Here is a 24150-nt window from a genome sequence, read left to right as displayed (position 1 = left end):
CTGGTTCCAGAGCCTCAAATGTCTCTCTATTTAGTGGCCAGCGAGGTTGTTGTCTCAAACTTGCTGGCCACTAAATAGAGACGTTCGAAGCTCTGGAACCAGGGTACAAAGTAAGTAAATAACCCAATCAACAACAATAAAAACACTTTATTGAAAGAGATCACAGCCACAAATTCCCTTCATTCAAGAGTGGCATATTAAATACCATCACACAGAGTAGTATACCAGACAAGTTAACACAAATTTACAATCTTTATCAATCCATCACACATTGTAGCCAATGAGGCTTCGTCTGCCAATTATCTCTCCGATGTAGAACCAGAACGCAATCTCTGCAGCAACCAGCGTGTTGGCCACACCCTCCTTGACGGTAACATTCAGGAACCTCCCTGATAGTGCTGCATCCTTGAGGTTCATGAAGGACTTCTGGATTGCAGGCCACTCAGATGGCATTGGTGGAGCCAACTCTACTCTTGCATTGGTCCAGAACTTTCCCAGCATAGGCTGAGCCTTTCTGGCAGTAGCTTTAGAGGTGAAAGGCTCATGTTAAATATGTGGCAGAGAATTAGAATTAAAAATGGTAGTTTCTTGATTTTATTAGCAAAAAAAAAGCAATCTTTCATGATACCGGAAAATGTATTAGTGCTAGTACTAGAAGCTGAAGATCTTCTAATCATTTTTAGAAGCTTCAGTATTTTTCATAATTATGTCAAGTGCTTACAGGAAATATTTGTTGCAGTTACATTTACCATACCTGCCAACCCCCCTGTTTTTGCAGGAGGCTAAAGGTTTTTGGCCTTCATCTCCCGGCCAAAAAATGGAAACTTCCTATACATTTAATGTAATCTCCCGGGAAAATTCATCGAGAACTTCTCATAAAGTCATGTATTTGAAGCACAATCTCCCTGTATTTGTACTTTCTAGGTTGGCAAGTATGATTTACTGGGAATAGTTGGTCTATAGTAGGGACTATTTCTCACAGGCTTCAAATGTGGGGGACCAAATTATATCACATTAACAAGGGTGGATCAAGGGGCAAAAAGGTACATATATATAAGGACATGCATTATACACAAGTACAACACGAGGGACAGTTACAGACAGCCACTGTTGTGTTGGTCATTTATGAGCCTTGGTGTCTATCAAATTTAGACCTCCTCCGAAAACAACACAAAAATACGGGATCAAATGAAACAGAAATCAAAATACTTTAACATAAATCAATCAATCACTTATTAAAAAACGTACCAGTTGCCTGAAAAGTTAGCCTAGTAGCCAAAGCAGGCGCTTGTGTTGCGATTTTCGATCCCAACTTGGCTATCCTTTGCGCCATCTTGGATTTCTCTCATGGACGGAGGCCGGTACCCAGCATGCGTCGCGGCCGTATACGCATGCGCATATCATTGTTTTGAAGCACGTGCAGAAAAAGAAGCAGCCTACATGGGTAGACCAGGTAATGTGACGAAAACTCGCTAGGTTTCCTCGAAATAACCCCTGATACAAGATTTAACTTACGCAGTTAGCTAAGGGAATAGCTATAGTACACTTACAAGGATATTTGCTTGGTTCGGTATATTGAAATTCACCGAAATTTATGAAAGTGTTCGCGGTCGCCTTGACCATGTGGCAAGCTTCGAATACTGGTTCGGCAGCAAATTCAACCGAGGTTTACAGTAATTTGCATTAGCTATAGATGACACTATTCGACTTAAAAGTAGATTAATTGTTAAACTTTGTTTCTTTGAAAGACCCCTTGCGTTGCTGTAATTGTGAGCTGGTAGATTTGATACTCTAGTATCAAATCTAACAGAGAGACTTTGATTGTTTGCACAGAAAATGTAGCATACAACAGTTTTGAAATTCCCAAACAACAGATGAAACATCAAAAATGCATAGGAAAACATCATATTTTTAGTTTTCTTATAAATTTGAGATGCTTTCTTTTTTGTAACGCCTGATTTTGTTGCCAAAATCTGTAATACCTTCCAAAACACTGAAAAATGGATTTGAAACCCTCTTCCAGTAATTGAGATACGTATCAGCTAACTATTTTTAACTTTCCTTCTTGGCTAGGTTACAGACAAGCAGTTTTTGAAACGGCATTATATTTTGTAAAAAAATCCTTTCAAACAAGAAATGTTTGGTTAGATAAGCACCAATATTCTGACCAACCTTGATCTGGTTTGCAGGTTTTTCACCAAGAGGTGCAGGACGAGGTGGAGGCCGTGGAGGCCCAAGAGGTATTTGCTTTACAGCCATACTAGTTTCCATATGATAAGTCATCTTGCTCAATAAGCCATTTTAGATTAGGCAGAGTTCGAAAGGGTATTAAACTTTCTCCAAAAGTACTATTTTGGTCAATAATACAAAAAAATACGACTAGTCTTTTCCTAATCGTTCCTTCCCTAAAGAGGCTTATTTGACTATCTTGTTTAAGATGTTCAAGATGTACAGAAGTGTCACCTGCTGGGCTTGAATTTTGCAAAATTATGGTAGAACTATAATCGGTGGAGACTGCCAGGGATATTGGGGTTTTGATGTTCCTTATTGTAATTTGTTTGACCCGTTAATGTTTTTTAGGTGGTGGCCGAGGAGGAGGTAGAGGTGGCGGCGGGGGATTCAAGAGCCCTAGAGGCGGTGGAAGGGGTGGCGGCAGAGGAGGTGGACGTGGTAAGTTAAAGGGAATAAGTACAGTCTGTAAAAAGAATGGCATGTTCATAAATTCTTTTATTTGTGTTGTTTAGGAAGAGGTGGTTTCAGAGGAGGGGCTCGCGTTTCCATTGAGCCACACAGACATGAAGGTATACTAGCTTTAGAAAGAAATAAGTATTGCACAGGGCAGGATATTGCAAAAAAAATATATTTAGGAATGGTTTCAAAGTGTCAATACTACCATTTAAATATAAAATGATTTTTTGTCTGGCTTGCGAAGTCAATGACTAATTTTTATTGGAAAAATAAGCAGTCTTTATTGTCAAACAACTAGTCTATCAGACAAACTATCAGACATAATTTCCAACCCTCTTTCATAAATTGAACAAGCACCCCTTAGCTAAAATGCACATTGACCTGAAGAGGAAGATCAAGTAAGCTAGCTGGCTGTAAAAAAAAAAATAATAAATAAAGCAGGGAAGAAATTTGTTACCTCCCATCAGAAATCAAGTGGTCCCCTTCCAATAGTTAACAAGCATTGAATTTTTGCAGGAGTTTTCATTGCAAGAGGAAAAGAGGATGCACTGGTCACAAAAAATCTTGTCCCAGGGGAAACAGTTTATGGAGAGAAGAAAATCAGTGTTGATGTGAGTTGAGTGGTCCCATTACACCACAAAAGATGACCCTTCCTTTTTTAACCTAAATCTATATATTAACCCTGTCTCATGTTTTTACTTAAGGGTGTTGCTGAAGGGGAAAAGATAGAATACAGAGTGTGGAATCCCTTTAGGTCAAAGCTGGCTGCTGCTATTCTTGGTGGGGTGGATAAAATACACATGCCTCCAGGCAGCAAGGTGCTATATCTTGGAGCTGCATCGGGAACAACTGTATCACATGTCTCTGACATTGTTGGCCCAGTAAGTACATCTAAGTTTATGCAAACAGTTATTCTTATGTGCCCTTTTAAATGAAAATAAAATAACATGAGCCGTTTGTGTTATGTTCATCGATATTCATTTGCACATGAAAAGAAATCAAGTTTTTATTATTAGTTTCTCATCATACCCAACTTGGGCTTTTCTGCTAACTACATTTTATGCAGTTTTCTTTCCCTGTAAGGTTCTTTTTATTCTAATTATTTTGTTTTATTTGATTCCTCAGGAGGGTCTTGTATATGCTGTAGAATTCTCTCACAGATCTGGCAGAGATCTTATAAATGTTGCCAAAAAAAGAACAAATATTGTACCTATCATCGAAGACGCCAGGCACCCTCACAAATACAGAATGCTCGTTGGTAAGTACTCTGTGTTTACAATTGTGAAACCTGGAATAGTATTTGACTAGCGGTTTGGTTTGATGGTCATTAGGAATGGTTGACTGTATATTCGCTGATGTGGCTCAACCTGACCAGACAAGAATAGTCGCCATCAACGCACACAATTTCCTGAAAAATGGAGGACATTTTGTTATTTCTATCAAGGTAGGTTATTGAAAACCTTTTTTTCTTTGTCATTCAATTAGTGTATTGTGATACCCTTTAAAAAAACAATAAGCAACTACATATTCCCTATCAAAGTATTAATGTTACGCTCTAATTTCACCTTCTTCAAGGCCCATGTGTGGGATTGCTTTTTAGTTAGCTGGTTAGTATTTATTAGATACATTTTGAAAAAAAAGTCTTGTGGTAAATGTGGCAGTCAGCTGCTAAATTTGACCCCTGTAGCTTAGCACATTGCCTAAGTAATTGCCCAATGATGAGATCATCCTTGCGCACTCAGTACGCATGAGCTTTCATGTGTGTGCCGACAGCTAAGGGACCCATCCTATGCCACAGTGTTGGTAAGGGTGGGCTGAGGGCAAGATTCAGACAAATCTCTCAAAGATTTTTGTCCCTGGCAAAATAATGGTGTTATTAAAAGCTCTCTTGATTCTTTAGGCCAATTGCATTGATTCGACGGCTCAACCAGCTGCAGTATTTGCTGGTGAAGTCAAGAAAATGGTTGGAGAAAAGATGAAGCCTCAGGAACAGTTAACACTTGAACCATATGAGCGAGACCATGCTGTAGTTGTGGGCACCTACAGGTGTGTAGTATACTTCAAGGGCTTGAATACAAATATTACTATTGCAAAATAAGAATATCTAACAGTTACTCCTAAAGCAAGTCAATCTGTATAACCAAAAACATGTCCATTCTGTCTTTTTTTGCCATTTTCTGGCACTTAGTATACTTCAAGGGCTTCAATACAAATATTACTATTGGAAAATGAGGTCAATGTGTATAACCAAAACATTGTATGATCTGGCCATTTTTTGGCTTTCAAATGTGGCACTTTTCGCTACTGATCTACTTATAGCATATTAGTAGGCCAACTATATAAAAATGCAGTATTGATGATAGAACACTATTGTGATTTGAGTACAAAATGATAGCTTAAGGCGGTACGAAAGGCAAACAAGGCAAATACGCGCTTAAATTACCCTAAATTACACGCATTGCGTTGCTTTTGTATAAAAATGATCGAAACTTTCACAACAAACAGATACATTATCCGGCTTCATGAAAAAATTTTTATTTTATTCATATCTAAAAAATTCGCGTTACAATGTAACCCAAAATAAATTTAGTATATACCTGAGGATAAAATCAAACTTTTCATCAGAGTGCGCCAAAAAAATTGAAATGCAAGAAATTAGTTGAGAAAAATAAAAATTCAAATTTCGCCCGAGATTATTCCGTGTTGAAATATAAATCGATGGCACACTCTGATGAAAAGTTTCTAGATTGTGTCTAGTTTTTGATTGCCAAGTTTCAGTTCGATCGAATAAATTCTGATACTTATTGCCTGGATTCGAGTTGAATCCAGGCAATTAAGCGCATTTCTTCACCACATTCCTCAGGAACTTACTCGAACGCTCAAGGTGTTTGCATATTGTCAAACCTGAGCCTGATGTATCGAAAACAGCGGGGAAAAATTCAAAATACACCCTTTATAAGGCTTAAATAACCATATATGAAGCTTATTTTTTCTGCGAAACCCATCACATGCCGTTCTGGAGACGCCCCATACCAACTGTCACAGAGAACAATAGAGTCCAGTGCTCGGGTCATGACCTGGAGGGCTTTATCGCCTCACAGATTTGTTCGAATGCAGTTTCTGCTAGCATAATGTGAAACAAAATTTGTTGTTTATGTTCAACAGCCTCAAAATTAATTTATACTCCCCAGACATAGTAACGTTTTAAGAGAACAACGAAGGATCGAGAAGATCGAACGCACTGTTGTTTTGCACGAGCAGCCTGATGACAAAACTTAAATCCTTTCCTGGGAATCCTGACTTTGGAAAGGGGATTTGGTCAATGTGTCAAACAAGCTGCATGGGTCCACTTTGATGGCCATTGTTTTCAAAGCTTGAGTATAAAGTATTGGTGCGAAACTTTCCTTCGCAATGCAACTTTGATTTGGAATATCTCGAAAACGAAAAGCACTAAGACGCTCAAATTTCCAGGACTTCTTATTAATCTTATATGCAATCGGCTGTTAAAATTTAAAGGCAAGTTGTCTTTCCTTTTGTACCGCCTTAAACAAGGAGAAAAAATTGATTCTCAATTTCAAGCTTGTCTAGCTTATTTTATTTCGATGCTGAAAATTAAGTTGAAAAAGCGTTTTTTAATAGCTTGAAAATTATTCTGATTTTTGTCTCAGCAGTAAAAAGTAGCTTAGGTGTAGCATAAATAAACTTGTAGAATACTCTAATGGTTATTTTTCATTTATTTACCAGGGCTCCCCCAAAGAAGACGTAGTACAAGCAATCTTTCTCTCATCATTTTATCATTGTATTTTATTATCATCTCTCCTAGAATAAACTTGCCATGTTTTACATAACTGTATTCTGTGCTGATGTTTCCTATTATTACCATACTAGCCTGTAAGCAGGCTATAAGTGTTTTGTTATCAAAGAAAAGCCAACAATATTATATATTTGAAAGGCATCTTGGATTGGAAGCGACTGAAATGGGCCAATCTAAGATGCAAACCTTTCAGGGTTTTTTCTTTGACAAAACACAAACGTCTGCACGTAAGCTATGGCTAAGTGTTACAGAACCAGGACAGGGTATTCTTGAGTGCCTCGTTAAAGTGAGGGTGTCCATTATCAAGGTTTTAATTAGGGCTCAACACTCTAGAGTAGAGGTTATGATAGTGGTTTTCATTAACTCATGAAACAAAGTGTGGTAGTTAAGGGCAATAGTCAGTAAAACACAAATGAGAATAATAGAATCAGATCACAATTGTAATACGCTAAAGTTTAGTTAGAGGGTTTGTGAAAATCACTCTAATCATTGCTAGTAATGTACAGTATATAACACTAAAGTGGTAGAATGTGTAAAGCACAATAAAGTTGCTCTTCTACCTCAAAGCCAATCCAAAACCTAAAGCAGAACAATCCCCTAAATATTTAATACTTACACAAAAGCTTGACAGTTCTCATTTGGTTTTATTTGGAAATTTTGGAATTTTTTTCCATATTGCAAATGTACATGCTACTGTGATGAATTAAAAAACACTTCCGGTTAAATCTACAAAAGCAGAATACCTAACTTCTGTACAGTAAAAATAATTTCATAAAGTTAGTTTGCATGTATCTTAGAAATTTTATTGTATTTTTTTGATAATAGAAATATATTTGAGCCACCTTTAATTTAGGATTTATAAAATTTGAGCCAATTTAAATCCCAACTGAAATGATGGATTAAAGTTAGTGACTTAATGATAGCATTTGCAACTAAATTGTTCAAAATCTTATCTTGACATTGTCAATCAAAGTATATTTTTAGGAGAATAGGTCCATAACAGATTAAAAAACATGAACTTCCTAGAGACGAATTGACAATACGCACATTTCGAAAGTTTACCCTGTGCATCCCTCTTCCCCCCCCCCCATATGATACCTATGACTGCATACCCCTCCCCCCAGCAATTCCTGGGCATGTACCTGGTAACCAGTGGGGAAAGACCAACCTCTCTCTCCTCCCCAAAAGACATATCAGACAAAATGACGTACAACAACATTTCTAGCTATGGCCTCAGATTGCATATCAGCTTGTGCCTGATAGGTGCGAACTCACTATTTTATAAAATTTAAAATAATTGAAATTCAATCTAAAAAACCCTCTTGTTATCAAAGAAGTGATTTCTCAAACATAATAGCACTAAAGCCATCAGGAGGTTGATAAACAAAGTCCTTAAAATTGACATCCACGATGGTCCCATCGTCCACTAAAAAAAAGAAAAGGGAAAATCTGTTATTGAGGTATGCTGGTAGGTTGATTATCCAAAGAACCACTAGTTCTCATCTGACATTCATTGTACACTATCACAGTGGGCCTCAAAATACAGAGGATCATAATACAGAGACATAAAGAAAACTGGGGGACACAGCCATGCCCCTACAAATTTAGACAAAAAACTGGGGGTAGTGGCAACTACAGTAGAGGTGCTACGACAGTGTTGTAAGGTATCTCTGCAGATGGAAAAGTAACTACGAAAGCTAAGTGATGGAACAGGGCCACCTATACTTATCTTGCAAGAACATGCTGTTTCCATTTTGGGTTTGGAGCTAAAAACCATTCCAGGGTTGTTATTAGGTAAAACATCATAACTATGTAAAAATACCAGGAGAGTATAGCTTCCCTCCTCAACAATCACAAGGGGTGATCCACCATGACTGAAATCATTTATTTTTGCAGTAATGTTATCCTTCAGTAGAAGATACCTACCGTATATGATAGGATACACAGTCTCTTTGAATCCTGTAAGAGGACAGTGAAGATGCTTGCCCTTGTGGTAGAAGTTAACTTCAACATGATCAAATGTACATGCCTGGGAAAATAAACATTTTCTGATTGTGTCAAGGATAAAGGACCTAGAATTTTGCAATAATGTTGCTGAAAAAGAGACGAGCAGTGTTTCAAGGCAAGAAGAGGAGTACTCCCCTATTAGTATGCAGGAGTACAAGAACAAAAAACAATTTAAGAAAAAATGCAAATAATTAAAATATTTTGTATGGTATTTAGACAAATGTCATGTTTTATGAATTTCAAAGTCTGGAATCATGATTCATGCTAGAGAGATTTGTTAATTCATGGGCCAAGTAGGTCATAGGATTTCACAACTCAATAACATATTAACCTGCTTTCACAAATCAAAATTTGGGGTTTAATCATGGATTAGTTAACAGTCTACATGGTTTATTTACCAGCATATCTCCTTCCTCTGGGATGCTTGTTATTCTGTGGTATATCTTTCCATTATGTGCTACTGTACCATCTGATCGTAGTACCCAGCTCTCTGGTGTCGTACCCAGAGGAACTTTATTAACATCACAACTTTTTGTTGCAACTCCAATTCCCCAGACGCCTGTGTAGTAAAATATAACAATTTTATTATTTTTTGTTGTTGTGACTGCGATTCTACAGACAGCTGTTATAATAATATGACAAACTTAGCCAGGACAAGAGAAGATATAAGAATAAACTAAGTTAATTTTCTTTTAGCAAAAATGGATAGTGTATGTAATAAAGAATATTTCAATTTCTCCTAAAAAGATAGATACAGACATCAAAATTGGCTGGACTAAGTAAATGTTCAATACTTCCTCTTTTCTCAAACACAGGTGCTATCAAACCACAGGCATGAATTTTATACATTTGTAATGACCGCAATCAATTATTTGCACTTATTTGCTGTAATGCTCTCCATTTCTTTGCATTGAATAAACATTTTTCACTGGGAAGTATACAAGATTCATCTTACATACTAAGTAAGTATAGTACCTCCAGACTGTACTTTTGCCTCAAAATAGCATTTGTTCTGTAAAATTGGAGCATTTGCAAACGCAGCGCCTGACCCACAAATTCGTCGACCTGATTTCACAATAACAACTTCATTCCCTGAAAAATAAACAAAAACATAAGAGAGCTGGAGAAAAAAACAAACAAAGATAAGCTAGACTACCGAATACCTCAAGTTAAAACAAGTACTTTATTACCGGAAAAGTTCTGACTTGAATATTTATTTTAGGATTGTTTATCTTCTTCCTCATTCTTTCGTGTAAATATCAATGGTTGTTGACGGACGCATTTCAAGTGATCGGCGCCAAACAAGCAATGCTTACCCATATGTGACGTGTCTAGCTGAACAAAACATGGCTCGTCTCTTTCCCTGACATTCCTCTGTACGTGGTAGCGCCGCAAACAGCAGAAAACTGCTCCTAAACTCGTCCAATCCATCCCTCGACTAACTCTTTACAGCCGCCATTACAATATTACAACTCATAGCCCGAGGGAGACTAGGTCAGATTTACGTCATTTAGAGCGCAATAAGCCACACAGGAAGCCCGTAAGAATTGTGATATATGGGGTCCCTGTGCTGCAACGTGGTGTCCAGTCTTTCTCGACTCAAAAATATAAAAATGGCTGCCAAAGCACCTTTGATCGCACGTGAGTTCAATTTATTTTATTTTGAGTCCTTTTGTGAGAGCTTTTAACAGAATATTTACGATCTAATAATACACTATTCATCATACTCACTGGCTTTGTTGTGTTGTTTTTAGTGCGAGGGAATCAGGGCATTTCTATGGTGGAAGGAACTCCACCTTGCGCACCGAATCCGAATTTCGTCAGGTAAACTATGTGAATTGATTGTTAATATTCAATGCGGATACATTATGATTATCGATTAACAATCAGTCGAAGTGAGAATTGGATTTTACTTCTTTGGTTTATCCAGGAGTATCAGGCCCGTAGCCGAGGGGGGGGGGGGGGAGGTTCGGGGGTTTCGTTTTCGGACGAACCCCCCCCCCCCACCCGGCTTGAAGGTCAGCTCAGAGTTGACAAAACAAAAGTTGGTAGGATATACCGTGCACATCAATACCTCTTTAAAATGACTATACAAATCTTTTATAAATTGATATCTTTATTATTATCGCTATATGTTAGAAGGCATCCTATTAATAACATTTTAAATACAAGATTGAATTTATTTGAAGTATTGGTTGCCTAATTTAATAAGGCGAGGAGGGTATACCAGAAATTTGGTCCCCTGAAATGGAAAAATGAACCACCCCACTCAAAATCCTGGCTACAGGCCTGAGTTATGTGTCACTATGTTGTAAGATCCTCGAGACCACGTGATGAAACAAACAAATTTGGTGATGACAATGGGAAGGGGGTGCAGTTGATCTTAGATGTGGGAGTGTCCAAGTTCAACTAACAAAGAAAAGTCATAGCTAAACATTTGAATACCCTGCCCATATGTGTGTTCCATTGTACACACGCAACCAGTAAAACCATGAACACCTAAGGGTATGGGTGGAATATTTATTGTCTTCTGATGAATCAGATGTGAGAATTCAGACCCTTAGACTTGTAGAGACATGTTTCTTGTTGACTGTTTAAATATCGCGTGAGTGATTGGTCAAAACAAACATTCCATACATATTTCTAGTGTTTACTTTTTAACTGATCTCGTTGTAATGCCTAATTCTTTAGAAATTAAGGTGTAAAGACAAGTTGTATTCTGAAGTTGCTCCAAAAGTCATTAAACATACTCTGATTGGTGGCACATAATGGTGTAATAAGTAATCCCCTATGCCTGGATTACTTATCAGTAGACCATTTTCATGTTGCCGCACACATATCCAAAATGCCACAGACCACTTATATGAAATAGTTTATGAAGTGGGGTTTACAGACAAAGCTATAGAAAATGCTGTCAGGGCGCTATAGTCGAATTCGCGCTAGAGTCAAATACTGCTTCGCCTGCATTTTGGATAAGCTGTTGCCCACCAGTCTGTTGTATTTTGGATGCACATGCAACATTGTGAAAATGGTCTATATCACTTGATTGGTGACTATATCACCAATCCCCAATCTATTGTCCTCATTTAGTGAGTTGGAAAATAAAAGCTTTAGGGAATTACTAGCTTACATAGCAGGCACAAAGGGCTGGCCAAAAAGGGGGATAGATCCTGTGCGCCTTGAAAAGGATGGAGCAAATGTAGGGAAAGGGGGTACCTCTTCTTTTTTTGACAAATAAGCTAAACAGAATATAAAATCGTTTTCCTAAAGGCTTTCTTTTGATCCATTGTTATTAACTTTCCCTTTTCTTACCAGTGATCCATCGTCAACATGCCGAGTAATGGCTTTCAGCTTGGATGGCTCTCTCTTCAGCTGGTGTAATGGAGAATGGTAAGTAATAATGGGTGTAGTCAATAAATTCACAATGTAGTCAATAATTAATTTTATTCTCAATTTCCAGTGTGAATATCATTAATACATTAACTGGGGTTCTGGTCCACCAACTTCCAAAAACCAAGACAGCATGCCTTAGTTTCTCCCCCAGGGGAAATTATCTCTCTACATGGGAGCCTTTCACCAGTAAGTCTTCCTTATTGATTATTTCAAGTTGAGCCTAAATATCTGGCCTTGCACACGGTGTTGCGCAAGCCTGGCTCAACAAGGAATTTCTCAACATTTCGTTTTAGATTTACTGCTATTTCTTAAGTATTGCGTTATACATATCCGGAATTTGGGATAAAAAAGTTTGATTATCGTAGTTTTTAAAAATAGTCATACTATTTTTCTAACCTAATAGAAAACCTCGATATTTTGTTGTCGAAGTATGGACGTTATGTAGTTATCATAAACTTCTGCATAACATTTGAATGCTGCAAATGGGTTTTGCCTTTTTTGCCTAGTTTTGCCCTATCTCGCACTTTTTTGCCTTTTTTGCCCTATCGCACACTTTTTTACCTTTTTTTTGCCCTATCGCGCGCCTCTCTAGAATCCTGCTATAAAAAAAATCAAAATTTAATCTAGCTTCGGAAAATTCAGATTATGGGAGCTCTATCATTGAACAATTTAGGCTTCTAAAATTATTTTCGTTATAGAATGTATATTTCTCCATGCTTTAACGTTTGCAATATTCAAACTCGAACGGGGAGAATTCTTGTCTTGCATAAGAAGATGAGAAGCAAGAACTGAAAGTAGACAAATACCCGAGGAGTTTAATTATATCAACAGGCTGCCAGCAGCCATTCCTTTCTTCTGAAATTACGTCTAGAAAAGTATGTATATTATTCGCACTTGTTTTCGCTAATATTCGGGATAAAAAGCACAATGAAAATGCAGGAAGAGCACAATGGCAAAATAAGGCAAAAAGGGCAAAAAAAGGCAAAGAAGGCAAAAAAGGCGTGATGGGCAAAAAGCAAAAGGGCAAAAAAAGGCGCGATGAAGGCAAAAAGGACAAAATAAGGCAAAAAAAGGGGCGATGTTATTCGACGTTTTGTGTTTTCTATTGTCGAAAAAAATTCTAACGCTGCTTATCGCTCCCGTCTGTTCACATTTCTTTTCCTCTTTCTATAAAAAAGACAGCATCTTAAATTTCAAGTGCATTCCATTTATGACATTGATCAAACTACAAAAGAAAAAGTTTCTTTTTAATTAGCAAAAAGATGGAGCAATGTTCATAAAAATGGGCTTTAAAACGGCCCGTTTTGATGGCACTGTTTTTATTTTGATATATTTTTTAATGTTTTTGAAATTTTTACTGTCTCATACTTTGGATTCGAGATGCACATTAGACAAACGTTATCCAAATAAAATAAAAAGTGTGTAGCTTTCTCGGGATCAAAGTTATAATCATAAACCTAGCGTTAGAATTTTTGTTACGCTCTGATGCGCAACACCGTGCTCAAGGCCATCTGATATAGTAAAATGACCAGAAAAAAATACAGAAATCTGCAGAACAACTTGGTGGCCCTTTTAGTGCGGATATAAGGGAAATTAATCTTTGAGGCGTTATCAATAGTTTTGTTACTATGAGAGTCTTAATAGAACCTTCAATCTCTGTGACAAATTTTTCTATATCCATTAAATTTCGTGAGATTAAAGTTTGGCTTGCAAATTTTTTGAAATCGTGAAAATCACAAATTATGTGCAGTATGCACAGAAATTAAGCCAGAAGGTACTCTGTTTTCACAAAACCTTAAATATACGTACCATTTCAACCTTGTGTTTATTATTTTTTCTGATATTTTGGAGTAGAGAATCATCACAATATATGACAGTTTTTTTTCTTTGACTCTACTTCATATTTTAGAAACACACCTGATTTAAACCACTTTTTTCCAGCTTCAAAGGATAATCCAAATGGCAGCAAAAACCTGGAGATCTGGGACATCAAGTCTGGTCAAGCCATAGTTGCATTTTATCAAAAGAAAAGAGATACCTGGTAAAAACTACTCTCTGGGAGGGGTGGGAGAGGAGACTCTTCCAGATTCTCCCTTGAAAAACATTTGCAGGAGTGGTAGATTTAGGGTCCCTCTTTCAATCTTTTCCCTTTTCAACCACAGGCAGCCAAGATGGACTGATGATGAGGAAGTGTGTGCCAGGTCTGTGTCTAATGAAGTGCATTGCTTCCATGGAGGGGATTTCAGTAAGTACTAGGGACTGTCCCTTTAAGTTGAAGCTACTTTAGACTTGGCTTTTAGTAGTCAATTAAGAAAAGGAGCACGAATTCATTCTCCTGCTCTTTATAGTTCAATCGGAACTGTTTGTCACTGTACCTGTGTCACACAAGAGTGCATGCACCCTTTGTAAATGCACCCCTGTTCTGCAATAATACATAGCTAACCTAGCTAAATTCTGCAATTTAAAAGTTTTTACACCAACCAATGCATTCATGCTTTTAATTGGATTTCCTGGATATTTATTTTGAGTAAAAAAGTGTTCTCCATTGAAGAAATGATGGATCATTTTTTGACAGTTTTGGTACATACACTAGCCTGCTTGAAGGCGGTACTCCGTGTTATCTTCGTGGAGTACCATCTCCGTTTGATGACGGGGTGCCATCTTTATTTTAAGCTGCATGGTCCCTGGGGGCTAGCGCAAAAACGGGGGCTTGCCCCCGGTTTTCCGCGATGATAACACTGAGTACGGCCTGCAAACAGGCTATTTATACACATGCATGTATGATGTTAACAATTTTAAGTGAAGGAAGAGGATTGTGTTCTTTGATGTTATAAAATCTAGGCTACATAGATTTGTGTTTTTCTTAATTTTGTAGGTAATATTGCAAGCAAGTTAAGACTGCAAGGAGTAGGATCGTTTGAGATTTCTCACGGCAAGGCCCCATACACCATAGCAGCATATGTACCAGGAACAAAGGTAAATTTCTTTATCACCCTAACTTCAGCAAAACCACACCATAAGAAGGATAAGAATATTCTAACTGAGGTTTGTTAATTGATAAAACCAATGACATCAAATTTCTTACAATATAAGATTCTTAGAAAGATCTTTGTAAGATCTTAATAAATTTTTTTTACCATTTTTTTTTTCATTTATGATTATAATTATTATTAAGATACTGATTCTTGAAGTAGGCAGCTTGTTACCACTGGTAGCTATCCAATATGACCCCCCTGGCTGATTGTTGTGTTGATAGGGAGCCCCTTCTGCTGTGCGTCTATTCCAACATCCAGACTTTGATAACCCCGGCTCAGTGCTGGCGAATAAGAGCTTCTTCAAGGCTGACAAGGTAGACATCAAGTGGAACAAGAAAGGTTAGTTAAACCGATTCAATACTCTATTTATTCTATTATTATATTTATCTCACTGTATTTATGTTTTCTCTTATGGAAAAACTTAACTGAGATACTTTTAATATAAAGACTTTTGAATAATCATAAACCTAGAGTAGATTGTTGTTGTTCTTTACATGAATTTTATAAATCATGCTTATTCTTTATATTCACCAAATTCCAATGAAAATATCGTAACAGTCTCCCCAAATCAGCTGATGAAAAAGGATGCTTTCTCGCACTTGGTACTTTGCATATTGACAGGTCACACACATTCAGCAGCACCCTCTCTCTAAGAAAACTTCTCTAAGAAAATCTTTATAAATGCTGCTGCAGTTATTTTAATAGGGAATTGTTACTGCAGGAACCTCTGCTCTTGTGCTCACTTCTGTTGAGGTAGATGCTTCAGGTGCCTCGTACTACGGAGAGCAGACCCTACATTGTGTCAACACAAGCGGAGAGAGTAGCATGGTTCAGCTAGGTACGCTATTCAGTATTTTTTTTTACTAAAAATGGCCAGAAGAGGAGGAAATTTGGAATGTCATCCTCTAATACACCATTCAAAATACAATTTAAATACTTGTTTTTGCGCTTTTGGCTCATCCAACGCTGTTTGGGCTTGTATGTTTAAAGGCAAGAAGGGGCCTATCTATGATGTGGCATGGAGTCCTACTTCACAAGAGTTCTGTGTAGTGTATGGCTGTATCCTTTACGTTTTTTTATTGAAATTGAGAACAGACAGTTGGAGAATGAGAGTAAGCAAGGTTTGATTTCATAGCAGAGCATAAACTCTTCTTGAAGTGACGTCATTAACACATTGACCCCTGAACCGGCCTGTACCGGCTTTGGGAAGTACCCACAACCCAAAAAATTCATAAATTCAAAATAAACACAACAAGATGAAGATACTCAGGCATCAGTCTAAGGGATAAATGGTCTTGCAGATATGCATCCAACCAAGGTGTTGGCATCTACTCTTAAGCCAAATAATAGCACAGGTTCTTTGACAAATCTCAAATCGAACAAGGAGAGAAAAGCAGAATCACCCCTCTCAATAAAACGCTCAAAATACCACACAAGGGAGAGAAATCAGCAAACACAGCTCAAGACACAAATAGATACCTTTATTCTGATCCTCCAGGTACATTTCCTTGGCCTCAAAACACAATGTTCATTCCTTGAAGGATTGTACAACCACGAAAATATCTTTACGTATTGCAAAGCATTATGGGAGATCCAGGGGAAAATTCACGAGGGGAGGGCCAGTCAACACTCCTCTCCCCAAAGTCAGATGGTTTTTTATAAGTCTTTTCACCCCGAAGCCAAACGAATCAATTCCAGGTCATACAGACCCAGAATAGCAGTGTAAACAATTTTGGAATCAATTTGGTTTCAGAAAAGACACCATTTAGGAGAGCTGTGGTGATTCATTAGAAAATTATTTTCTCATCCGGGCAAAGCCAAACAAGAAAAAATCATCATGAATCCACCTTTGCTTGCAAATATCCATAAGCAAAGCACTCAATTATGCCCCAAAAGACTTCATGATGTCCTGAGACACTCTCCTAATATGCTCATAGCTGTATTTTTGATGAAAAATACAAGCAACCATCAACTTGTGCTGGCTTCAGCACATCGACGAGGGATTAAAAGTGGGGACCGCAAAGCACTGTTGGAAAGCTTGGATACCGCTGACTAGGTGCAGCTGTGTTTGACTTTGACGGGCTGTATAAAACTCAGAATAGGGGGGGAGGTATCTGTTTTCAGTCTGTTTTTTGTAAATTCAGCTCCAAAAAAGCCAGGAGTCAATGGGTTAAGATAGCTCATAGTAGGTCTACGTCAATTATATGGAAGAATTTCCTCTAAATTTTGAGGTGTTAAAACCTTGTCTGGGTGGCCTGTTTTATTATTCATGCTTTTGGCTTTTCTGAAATGAAGGAAATTTAGATATTTGATAGATGATAGATTTGATGCCATAATTTGAATTTAGTGTATTGAGATCAACCAGAAACCGAAAATGTTACGTGTGATATATACACGCCTGGGCCATCCTAGCCCTAAACCAAATAATAGACACTTGACAGTTTGCAGACATGCCGGCGAAAGCGACCCTCTACAATCATCGCTGTGATGCAGTGTTTGATTTTGGAACAGGACCAAGGAACGAAATCCACTACAATCCACATGGAAACAATATCCTTCTTCAAGTTTGAATTTAATCAGCAATAGGTGGGATTCCTGTGCTATGATATGTGCATTGGGGAGAGGAGGCACAGTAAGTGGGGGATTTGTTTCTACTCACCAACCCCTCCCTCAAACTTTTATACTTACTCCAACTGTTTTTTTTTTAAACCTTGCAATATTTTTTTTTTTAAAGAAAGATACTTAAAAGTATCCCTTTATACCCTGATATACTGTATTTCTCATAAGAATCATAGGATTCTCTGTAATTCAATACTCAAACAGATGAGCTGTTTTATTTCTCAATAGGCCTGTGACAAATTAAGATTTGAAATCTAGTGTTATTTTGCTTCTATGTGAAGTTTGCAACCTGTTGATAATCCTTGACAGTCTGCACTTCTTTGTTTGACTGGATTTGGCAATCTGCGAGGCTGGATGGTGAGTCGGATGCTTGTGGAAATTTTTCACCTTTTAAACTCCCACTCACCATCTCCATTTTTTCTTTGCAGTATAATGTTTTTAAATATGACGCTTATCTCATGTCCATGGATAGTGGGCATGAAATAAGCCTTATGGTGTGCTTACACTTTGTGTTTACACTTTTACATTTTGTAGGAGTTTTGGAGCCGAAAGGACTTGAAAATGATAAGCAAACCCCAGGTATAGTAATGGGCACAACACTCATATACCAATATACTTATTCTTCTAAGATTGCAGGTGGTTCAACAGGCCGTAGCCAGGGTTTTGAGCATTAAGCGGACTATTTTCCCCTAGGTAGCTCGCCCTAGCTTCCAGTGGTACTCAATTTTCCGTCATTTGAGCGGACCATCTAGTCGAGTGGGGTGGTTTTTTCTGGAGCCCCCCCCCCCCCCTCCCTGGCTAAGGGCCTGTCCAAGCCTCTCAAGAACCCCTGGTTGATGGCCTTGAGGAGGGAACTCATAAAACAGATGGTGGTGATCATATCTATCAGGGATAGGGCATAGTTACCAACATAAGCCAAAAGCATAAAAAGTGCTCAATTGACGTATTGGTTCACTGTAAAATAGGTCTCATGCATTACGGACCATTTAGATTCTGCTATCCCCCTACGTGATAGCAGAATAAAAAGAATCTTTGAATACCCTTAAACACAAGGTTACTCTATAAAAGGTAAATCTCCCCTCACCCCCTGGCTCGAATTTGCAATCATAATCATAACACTACCAAGCTAGCATAGTCACAAATTATATGTCTCTTGTAGAATTCCTTTTCTCGGGGCCTCAGACGGCTGGAATTAGGTTCAGAATATGAAATTTGAATTTAGCGCTCAGAGCAATTGTCTTGACATGTTGACACATTGACGGCTGATTGATAACTTATTGTTCTTGAGCCCAGGGGTGGGAGGAGCTTTCCCTTTATAGTGGAACCTCGTGTTTAAAGGACCGCAGATGGTAGAATATGCCCTAAAAGATAGATTGATCACCCATGTTTTTATGGAGAGTCCCCCACTTTATTGAATAAAAAGTACATATAGAGAATATGCCTGATTGATATATGAGATATGCTCGTTTGTAATATAGGCAAGTGATACCACATACTTTGAATGGTCTCCTGATGGAGAACACATTTTGACGGCGACAACAGCACCACGGCTACGTGAGGGCAATGGGTAAGTAACAAAATCGAGTTAACCTATTGACCCTGAAATAAACCCATTGACACCTGCTGCTCATCTTTCAGTTTCAAGATCTGGCATTATACAGGAGCCCTCAAGTATCAGACAGATGTCAAGGAATTGTGGCAAGTAAGTAACAGTGCTTTATTAGGTACCTTAAGCAACGATGACGGCAACGTGGACGACGACGGACGAAAACAATGGAATTTGATTCAGAATTCAATAGCAGCATGTGAAAATGCGTTCTGTCTGATACATTTAAGCCGTTTTCCATGAAACCACGACGTGAAAACTTTAATTTTTACAGTCATTTGAGGACGCGGACGTTTGCACTGTATATTCCACTACATCCGCTACTGTAGAAATAATATCCTTAGTTTATTTTTTTATCTGTCTCTGACTATATATTGTGGTTTTTCCATTGCAATTAAATTAGTATTGGTCGCCACGTGCAAAAAAACATCTTTTTCGATTGCTTTGGCCTAGTCGTTGTCGTCGTCCTTGCTTAAGGTCTCCATTAAGGTTAAATAATATAATGATGCATTTCAGGCCCGTACCCAGGACTATTCTTGGGGGGGGGGGGGGGGGGGGGGGGGTGCGAAATCCGAAAAAAAGTTGACCGGGGGTGGAGTTCTAAAAATCTGACCACCCCCGGAAAATTTTTTTTGCCTTAGCAGTATCTCCACGGGACGTTCATTGTCGGATTCGGCTACATACCAGAGTGATCTAGCATATGCTTTATAGTTTTGTCACGTCTATTGAGAACCGGAAGTGGACCTTTGGCCGTTGTGGGGAGGGGGGTGCGTTCTCCCCCCCATGCACCCCCGCTTGGTACTGCCCTGCATTTTGCCATCTTGTAGCCATTTTGCATATCCCAAAGTTGTAGTTGTAGAAAGAGAGAACATTAGTTGATTAATGACTTTTCATTTGTTGTTTCTAGGCAACCTGGCAGCCATGCCCCGAAGGAGTCTTCAAAGAGAAACCTGTCACTTTAAAAGCACAGGCAACGCAAGAATCCAAACGTATGTGATGTATAGTGTATATGTATGCTTGATGAAATGCTATATGAGTGTATATGTATGCTTGACGAAATGCTATATGAGTGTATATGTATGCTTGATGAAATGCTCTATGAGTGTATATGTATGCTTGATGAAATGTTTTTGCCCAAACTTTTCAATTTTTTTCCTAGATCATATAAACCCCAGTTCATTAAGCGGAATTCCAAGTCTATTCGAGTAGCTATAATAAATTGAAATACTCATAAAAAGCTTATTTGCATTAAGAGATGTTTTGTTGCTCTCTTGTGTAACGGCCGCGTCCATTTCGGTGTTTATTTTGGCAATATGATCCTTGCAAGATAGATGTATTTCAATGACCATTTGTTTGTCTCAAATTCTCCGTTTTTAGCGTGGTGTCTTTCAAAGCATTGAAAATAATTAGTTTAAGCTTTTATTTTTTTTTTATTTGTGTATATGGCAATACAATTTTGTGTCATTAGAATGGCTACATATGCCATCGACGGAGCAAAAAAATGGCATGAAATTTTCAATAAATAAGCACAAGATTCCGCATACAAGGATACAAGGAGTTCCTCTGACCGAAAGCTTGATTCCAAATTTTGAAAAAATTTAGAAGATATAAAATTTAGATATTAGTGAGCAAAGTTGGCTTGATTTCTGATCAAAGCCCGACTTCGCCCTAAAAACGAGAATTCATAGTTTGAACATTTGAAAATTGCACTTCAAGCCTCATATCTCGAAGACGAATCCATTAGAAAAAAAAAACACTTTTTGATATGTTCGTTTACATGACATAAGAAACCTCTATGCAAAAATTCAAGCTTACCGACGTTAACCAGACCTTATGTCGGGAAAACTTGCCATTTTTTTGCTCTGTCGTCGGGTAGGTGGTCTATCTTTAATTTTGACCTCAACAGCATCTGGTGCCTATGTGCCGCCTCACCTCCGAGGAGCAGGAGCCAAAAAACCCGCCATCAAGATTGTAAGTATTGATTAGGCCGTTCCATGTCCATATGTCTACATCTATACACACGCGTGCGCACTCCTCATGGAAACCTACCTCAATCTCGTTCCCAGAGCCCAGTGCCTTTAAGCCAGCAGCAAGAAACCTTATACCTTGCCGCTGGCTCAAACGTACGTGGGCCCTGGGAACGAGATTGAACCTTCATCAACTCTATTACCATCATGCAGCAGGCGCATCGTTTAGGGCAAGCTTTAAAATGCGCTGCGCTGCGTTCTGGTAGTTGAGGTAGGTTTCTATCGTAATGCGCGCGCAAGCTTATAGCTGGAATGGCCTATTGCTTTCTGATCTTGGCAATCACATTGCCTTCATGAATTTCATGATTTCAAAATACCCAGTAGTGTAGCCAAGCGAGAGTAAACATTATATGTGAGAACATAGTTTTGAAGTGCATTTTAATAATCTTATTTTTAATTTCAAAGCACGAAGATGAACTTCCTCAAAACCTGAAGAAAGCTCAAGAGAACGAGTCTAAAGCAGCGGCAAAGAACAGAAAGAAGCGTGAAGCTAAAGCTCGTTCCAAACAGGAAGAGGAGAACCAGGTCTGCACCACGTGATCTCCTATTGTTATTTTGCCCAATAGAAATCCTCCATGATTCGTCTATTGTTAATTTGCCCAATAGAAATCCTCCATGATTCCTCAATTGATATTTTGCACCAATAGAAATCCTCCATTTAATCATCAATTTCGTCGTTTAAATGTCCCCAGCCTACAAGTCAAGTCGTTGAAAATGCACCCCTGTCCCCAAGTGCGCCTGCAGCAGCTGTCAGCGGTGATAATGAAAAGAAAATCAGGAATCTCAAAAAGGTAAACGGCACCAGAGCGGTAGCTAGCGCGTGCGTGGGGGAGGGGAAAGGGGTGGGGTTGGCTGTCACACTACACACTAGAGGCATAATATTACAAAGGACATCCCTAGGCCATCTTAAAGAATAAGCAACTTGACGCTACTAAATTGTTTTCAGAAATTGCGTCAAATTGAGGAGCTAAAAACTCAGCAAAAAGCAGGAAAACAGCTTGAAGTAAACCAGGTGAGATTTTACTGTTTGTTTGTTTTTAGTTTGTATGTTTTTTTACTGCGATTTTCAATTCTGCGACTTTTAATGGACCTCATCATTATCATCATTATCATCAACACCATCATTATCAACAACAATTTCACTCGAATGAATTAGGATTTCTTAGCAAATACACTTTTTTATAAGAACCTTTTTAATAAGAACGTCCTGCCTGAGATTTCACAAAATTTCTCAGATGTTGCTTCTTTAGTCTTTTGTGCTCTAAAATGCAGAGGTTCTTATAAAGGGTGTATTATTGCTATCAACAAGTGTATTTGAATGCACTTTTGATAACCTTTTTGTCTTACAGCTTGAAAAGTTGAAAAATGAGGATGCGCTTCTTAAGGAGATCAAAGCCTTGGAGATCGGTAGCTGACCTATCGTATCTATGGTATAGACAAATCATGTAGTCGAGATCCTAAATGGTCGGGATAACTATTTAATTCTGATACCATGAGGAACGTATGAAGAAAACTACCATGAACACAGATATATAATGTAGTCTTAAAAATGAGGTAACTCAATAGGCATTCAAATGTTTGAGATGAATAGGGGACCTGCGCTAAAGATCACGTTTTTCGGCGGCAAACTCGCCCGCGCTTCGGCTTTTATCGGCGACAATAACAAAGAGCTCAGTGCTCACGAAAAAAGCAAGATTTTTTTTTAGAAAGGGATTAGTTTTATTAAAATAGTTTATTTTTTTCGTCGTTGTCTGGTGTGACGGACGCAGTCAATTTCTGTATTTATTTTGGTTTGAATTGGCCACCCAGAAAGTTCAATTGATCTCTTACCGGGGGTGGGGGAATAGGTTCGCGGATCGGCGGATTCGGCCCCGAAATGCTCACGGATTACGGATTTTGATGATTATTTCAGCGGATTGGCGGATTTTGGAAATACGGCGGATCACGGATCTGTTGACAATTTGGGTGCGGATATCGGATTTTGACTGCTTTGACAGTCGAGCTTCGGATTTTAAATGAATTTCAATCGATGCTATTGTTTATCTTTCAAACCATGCAGATGTTAAAATATCTGCGGATCCACGGATTTGCCCCGAAAATGTAGCGGATCGGCGGATTTACATACCCCTATTCACCCCCCCCCCCTTAGCGCAAGTCCCCTATTCCAACAAAATGTCATTTCTATAAAGTACCTAGTCCCTCTAAAATCGTCACTCGCGAGTATCGCATGGTCTTTTGCGAGTATCACTTGCTTATTCATGAGCTGCACGTGGTCACTCGCGAGTATCACATGACCACTCCCGAGTATCGCATGCTCATTCGCGAATATTAGCAGGCCAGGTCTACTTTGGTGTACTTTCGACCGTCAGCAACCAAAATTATAAGAAGCTTTCAAACGAAGTTGACTTACCATCATATTATCATATTATTTTATGATATTTTAAATTTATTGTAAACGATATGTAAATTCACAAGTCAAGCGTATATGCTACGAAATCTGTATTTTTTGTTTCCAAATTGTCTTATTATAATTCACACTAATGCTGTTGTTTAAACCTTGAGATGAACGATGTCAGGATCGAAATATCTTGTGTTGGATTATCGCTATTAATGGTTAATGATGCGCATGCGCACGCGCATCACACATGGAAGGTTCTCTCGCTGTGTTGGAAATTCGGAAAAGTAGCAAATTACTTATAACAATCACTTTAACCGAAAGTTTCGATTGACTTTGACTTTGACTTTGATATTACTCCTATAGGTAGCTTTCGCTAATACTAGGAGACCGATTCCTCGGTAAGTAAGCACTGTCACTGGGGGTGGTCACTGCCAGAGGGTTTATTGCGTCCCCCAGTGGTTCTTTTACGTCCCTTCGGTTCAGGTTAATGTAGTGCAGCTTGAAGAGACGGGACCTCCGGTTTAGTGTCCTTATCCGAGAAGACTGGAAACACGGGAGAATAA

General features: G+C 38.4%; 4 protein-coding genes across 4 annotated transcripts; 2 read left to right on the top strand and 2 right to left on the bottom strand.

Annotated features, from left to right (window-relative positions):
• Window positions 1-132: 132 nt before the first annotated feature.
• On the bottom strand, window positions 133-1381 carry LOC5511629 (ATP synthase subunit g, mitochondrial). Its single transcript, XM_001631991.3, has 2 exons — window positions 1249-1381; window positions 133-524 (listed from the first exon to the last, which is right to left on the bottom strand). Exons 1-2 carry the CDS (start codon window positions 1331-1333, stop codon window positions 265-267), a joined length of 345 nt encoding a protein of 114 aa, XP_001632041.1. The 5' UTR covers window positions 1334-1381; the 3' UTR covers window positions 133-264.
• LOC5511620 (rRNA 2'-O-methyltransferase fibrillarin) lies at window positions 1333-6536 on the top strand. Its single transcript, XM_001631950.2, has 10 exons — window positions 1333-1453; window positions 2190-2240; window positions 2581-2670; window positions 2745-2801; window positions 3205-3299; window positions 3393-3569; window positions 3814-3946; window positions 4020-4132; window positions 4589-4734; window positions 6433-6536. Exons 1-10 carry the CDS (start codon window positions 1348-1350, stop codon window positions 6452-6454), a joined length of 990 nt encoding a protein of 329 aa, XP_001632000.2. The 5' UTR covers window positions 1333-1347; the 3' UTR covers window positions 6455-6536.
• LOC5511635 (SPRY domain-containing protein 7) lies at window positions 6475-9998 on the bottom strand. Its single transcript, XM_001631992.3, has 5 exons — window positions 9826-9998; window positions 9485-9601; window positions 8908-9068; window positions 8429-8531; window positions 6475-7928 (listed from the first exon to the last, which is right to left on the bottom strand). Exons 1-5 carry the CDS (start codon window positions 9938-9940, stop codon window positions 7831-7833), a joined length of 594 nt encoding a protein of 197 aa, XP_001632042.2. The 5' UTR covers window positions 9941-9998; the 3' UTR covers window positions 6475-7830.
• On the top strand, window positions 9998-23773 carry LOC5511619 (eukaryotic translation initiation factor 2A). Its single transcript, XM_001631951.3, has 21 exons — window positions 9998-10150; window positions 10264-10333; window positions 11825-11899; window positions 11970-12088; window positions 13844-13943; window positions 14065-14147; window positions 14778-14878; window positions 15159-15276; window positions 15659-15775; window positions 15928-15996; window positions 17386-17487; window positions 17873-17913; window positions 18091-18135; window positions 19035-19123; window positions 19195-19258; window positions 20070-20151; window positions 21069-21133; window positions 21595-21714; window positions 21882-21980; window positions 22136-22201; window positions 22539-23773. The coding sequence occupies exons 1-21, from the start codon at window positions 10066-10068 to the stop codon at window positions 22602-22604; spliced, it is 1776 nt and encodes a 591-aa protein (XP_001632001.3). The 5' UTR covers window positions 9998-10065; the 3' UTR covers window positions 22605-23773.
• Window positions 23774-24150: the final 377 nt, after the last annotated feature.

Source organism: Nematostella vectensis, chromosome 9 (genome assembly GCF_932526225.1).
Source record: "Nematostella vectensis chromosome 9, jaNemVect1.1, whole genome shotgun sequence".
Taxonomy (NCBI): domain Eukaryota; kingdom Metazoa; phylum Cnidaria; class Anthozoa; order Actiniaria; family Edwardsiidae; genus Nematostella; species Nematostella vectensis.
The sequence above is the reverse complement of the archived record's forward strand: the minus strand, read 5'-3'. Positions and strand labels throughout refer to the sequence as shown.

Bases quoted from the DNA above. Each gene is read 5' to 3' on its own strand.
- LOC5511620 (XM_001631950.2), top strand. From the start codon at position 1,348: ATGGACGGAGGCCGGTACCCAGCATGCGTCGCGGCCGTATACGCATGC. The intron at 2,241-2,580 runs GTATTTGCTTTA...AATGTTTTTTAG, and splicing joins AGGCCGTGGAGGCCCAAGAG to GTGGTGGCCGAGGAGGAGGT. The intron at 4,133-4,588 runs GTAGGTTATTGA...TTGATTCTTTAG, and splicing joins ATTTTGTTATTTCTATCAAG to GCCAATTGCATTGATTCGAC.
- LOC5511619 (XM_001631951.3), top strand. From the start codon at position 10,066: ATGGGGTCCCTGTGCTGCAACGTGGTGTCCAGTCTTTCTCGACTCAAA. The intron at 19,124-19,194 runs GTAAGTAACAAA...CTCATCTTTCAG, and splicing joins CGGCTACGTGAGGGCAATGG to TTTCAAGATCTGGCATTATA. The intron at 21,715-21,881 runs GTCTGCACCACG...AAATGTCCCCAG, and splicing joins AACAGGAAGAGGAGAACCAG to CCTACAAGTCAAGTCGTTGA.
- LOC5511629 (XM_001631991.3), bottom strand. From the start codon at position 1,333: ATGGCGCAAAGGATAGCCAAGTTGGGATCGAAAATCGCAACACAAGCG. The intron at 525-1,248 runs GTACGTTTTTTA...TCACCTCTAAAG, and splicing joins GCTAACTTTTCAGGCAACTG to CTACTGCCAGAAAGGCTCAG.
- LOC5511635 (XM_001631992.3), bottom strand. From the start codon at position 9,940: ATGGATTGGACGAGTTTAGGAGCAGTTTTCTGCTGTTTGCGGCGCTAC. The intron at 9,069-9,484 runs GTACTATACTTA...TTTACTACACAG, and splicing joins GGCAAAAGTACAGTCTGGAG to GCGTCTGGGGAATTGGAGTT. The intron at 7,929-8,428 runs GTAGGTATCTTC...TCTTTTTTTTAG, and splicing joins TGTGTATCCTATCATATACG to TGGACGATGGGACCATCGTG.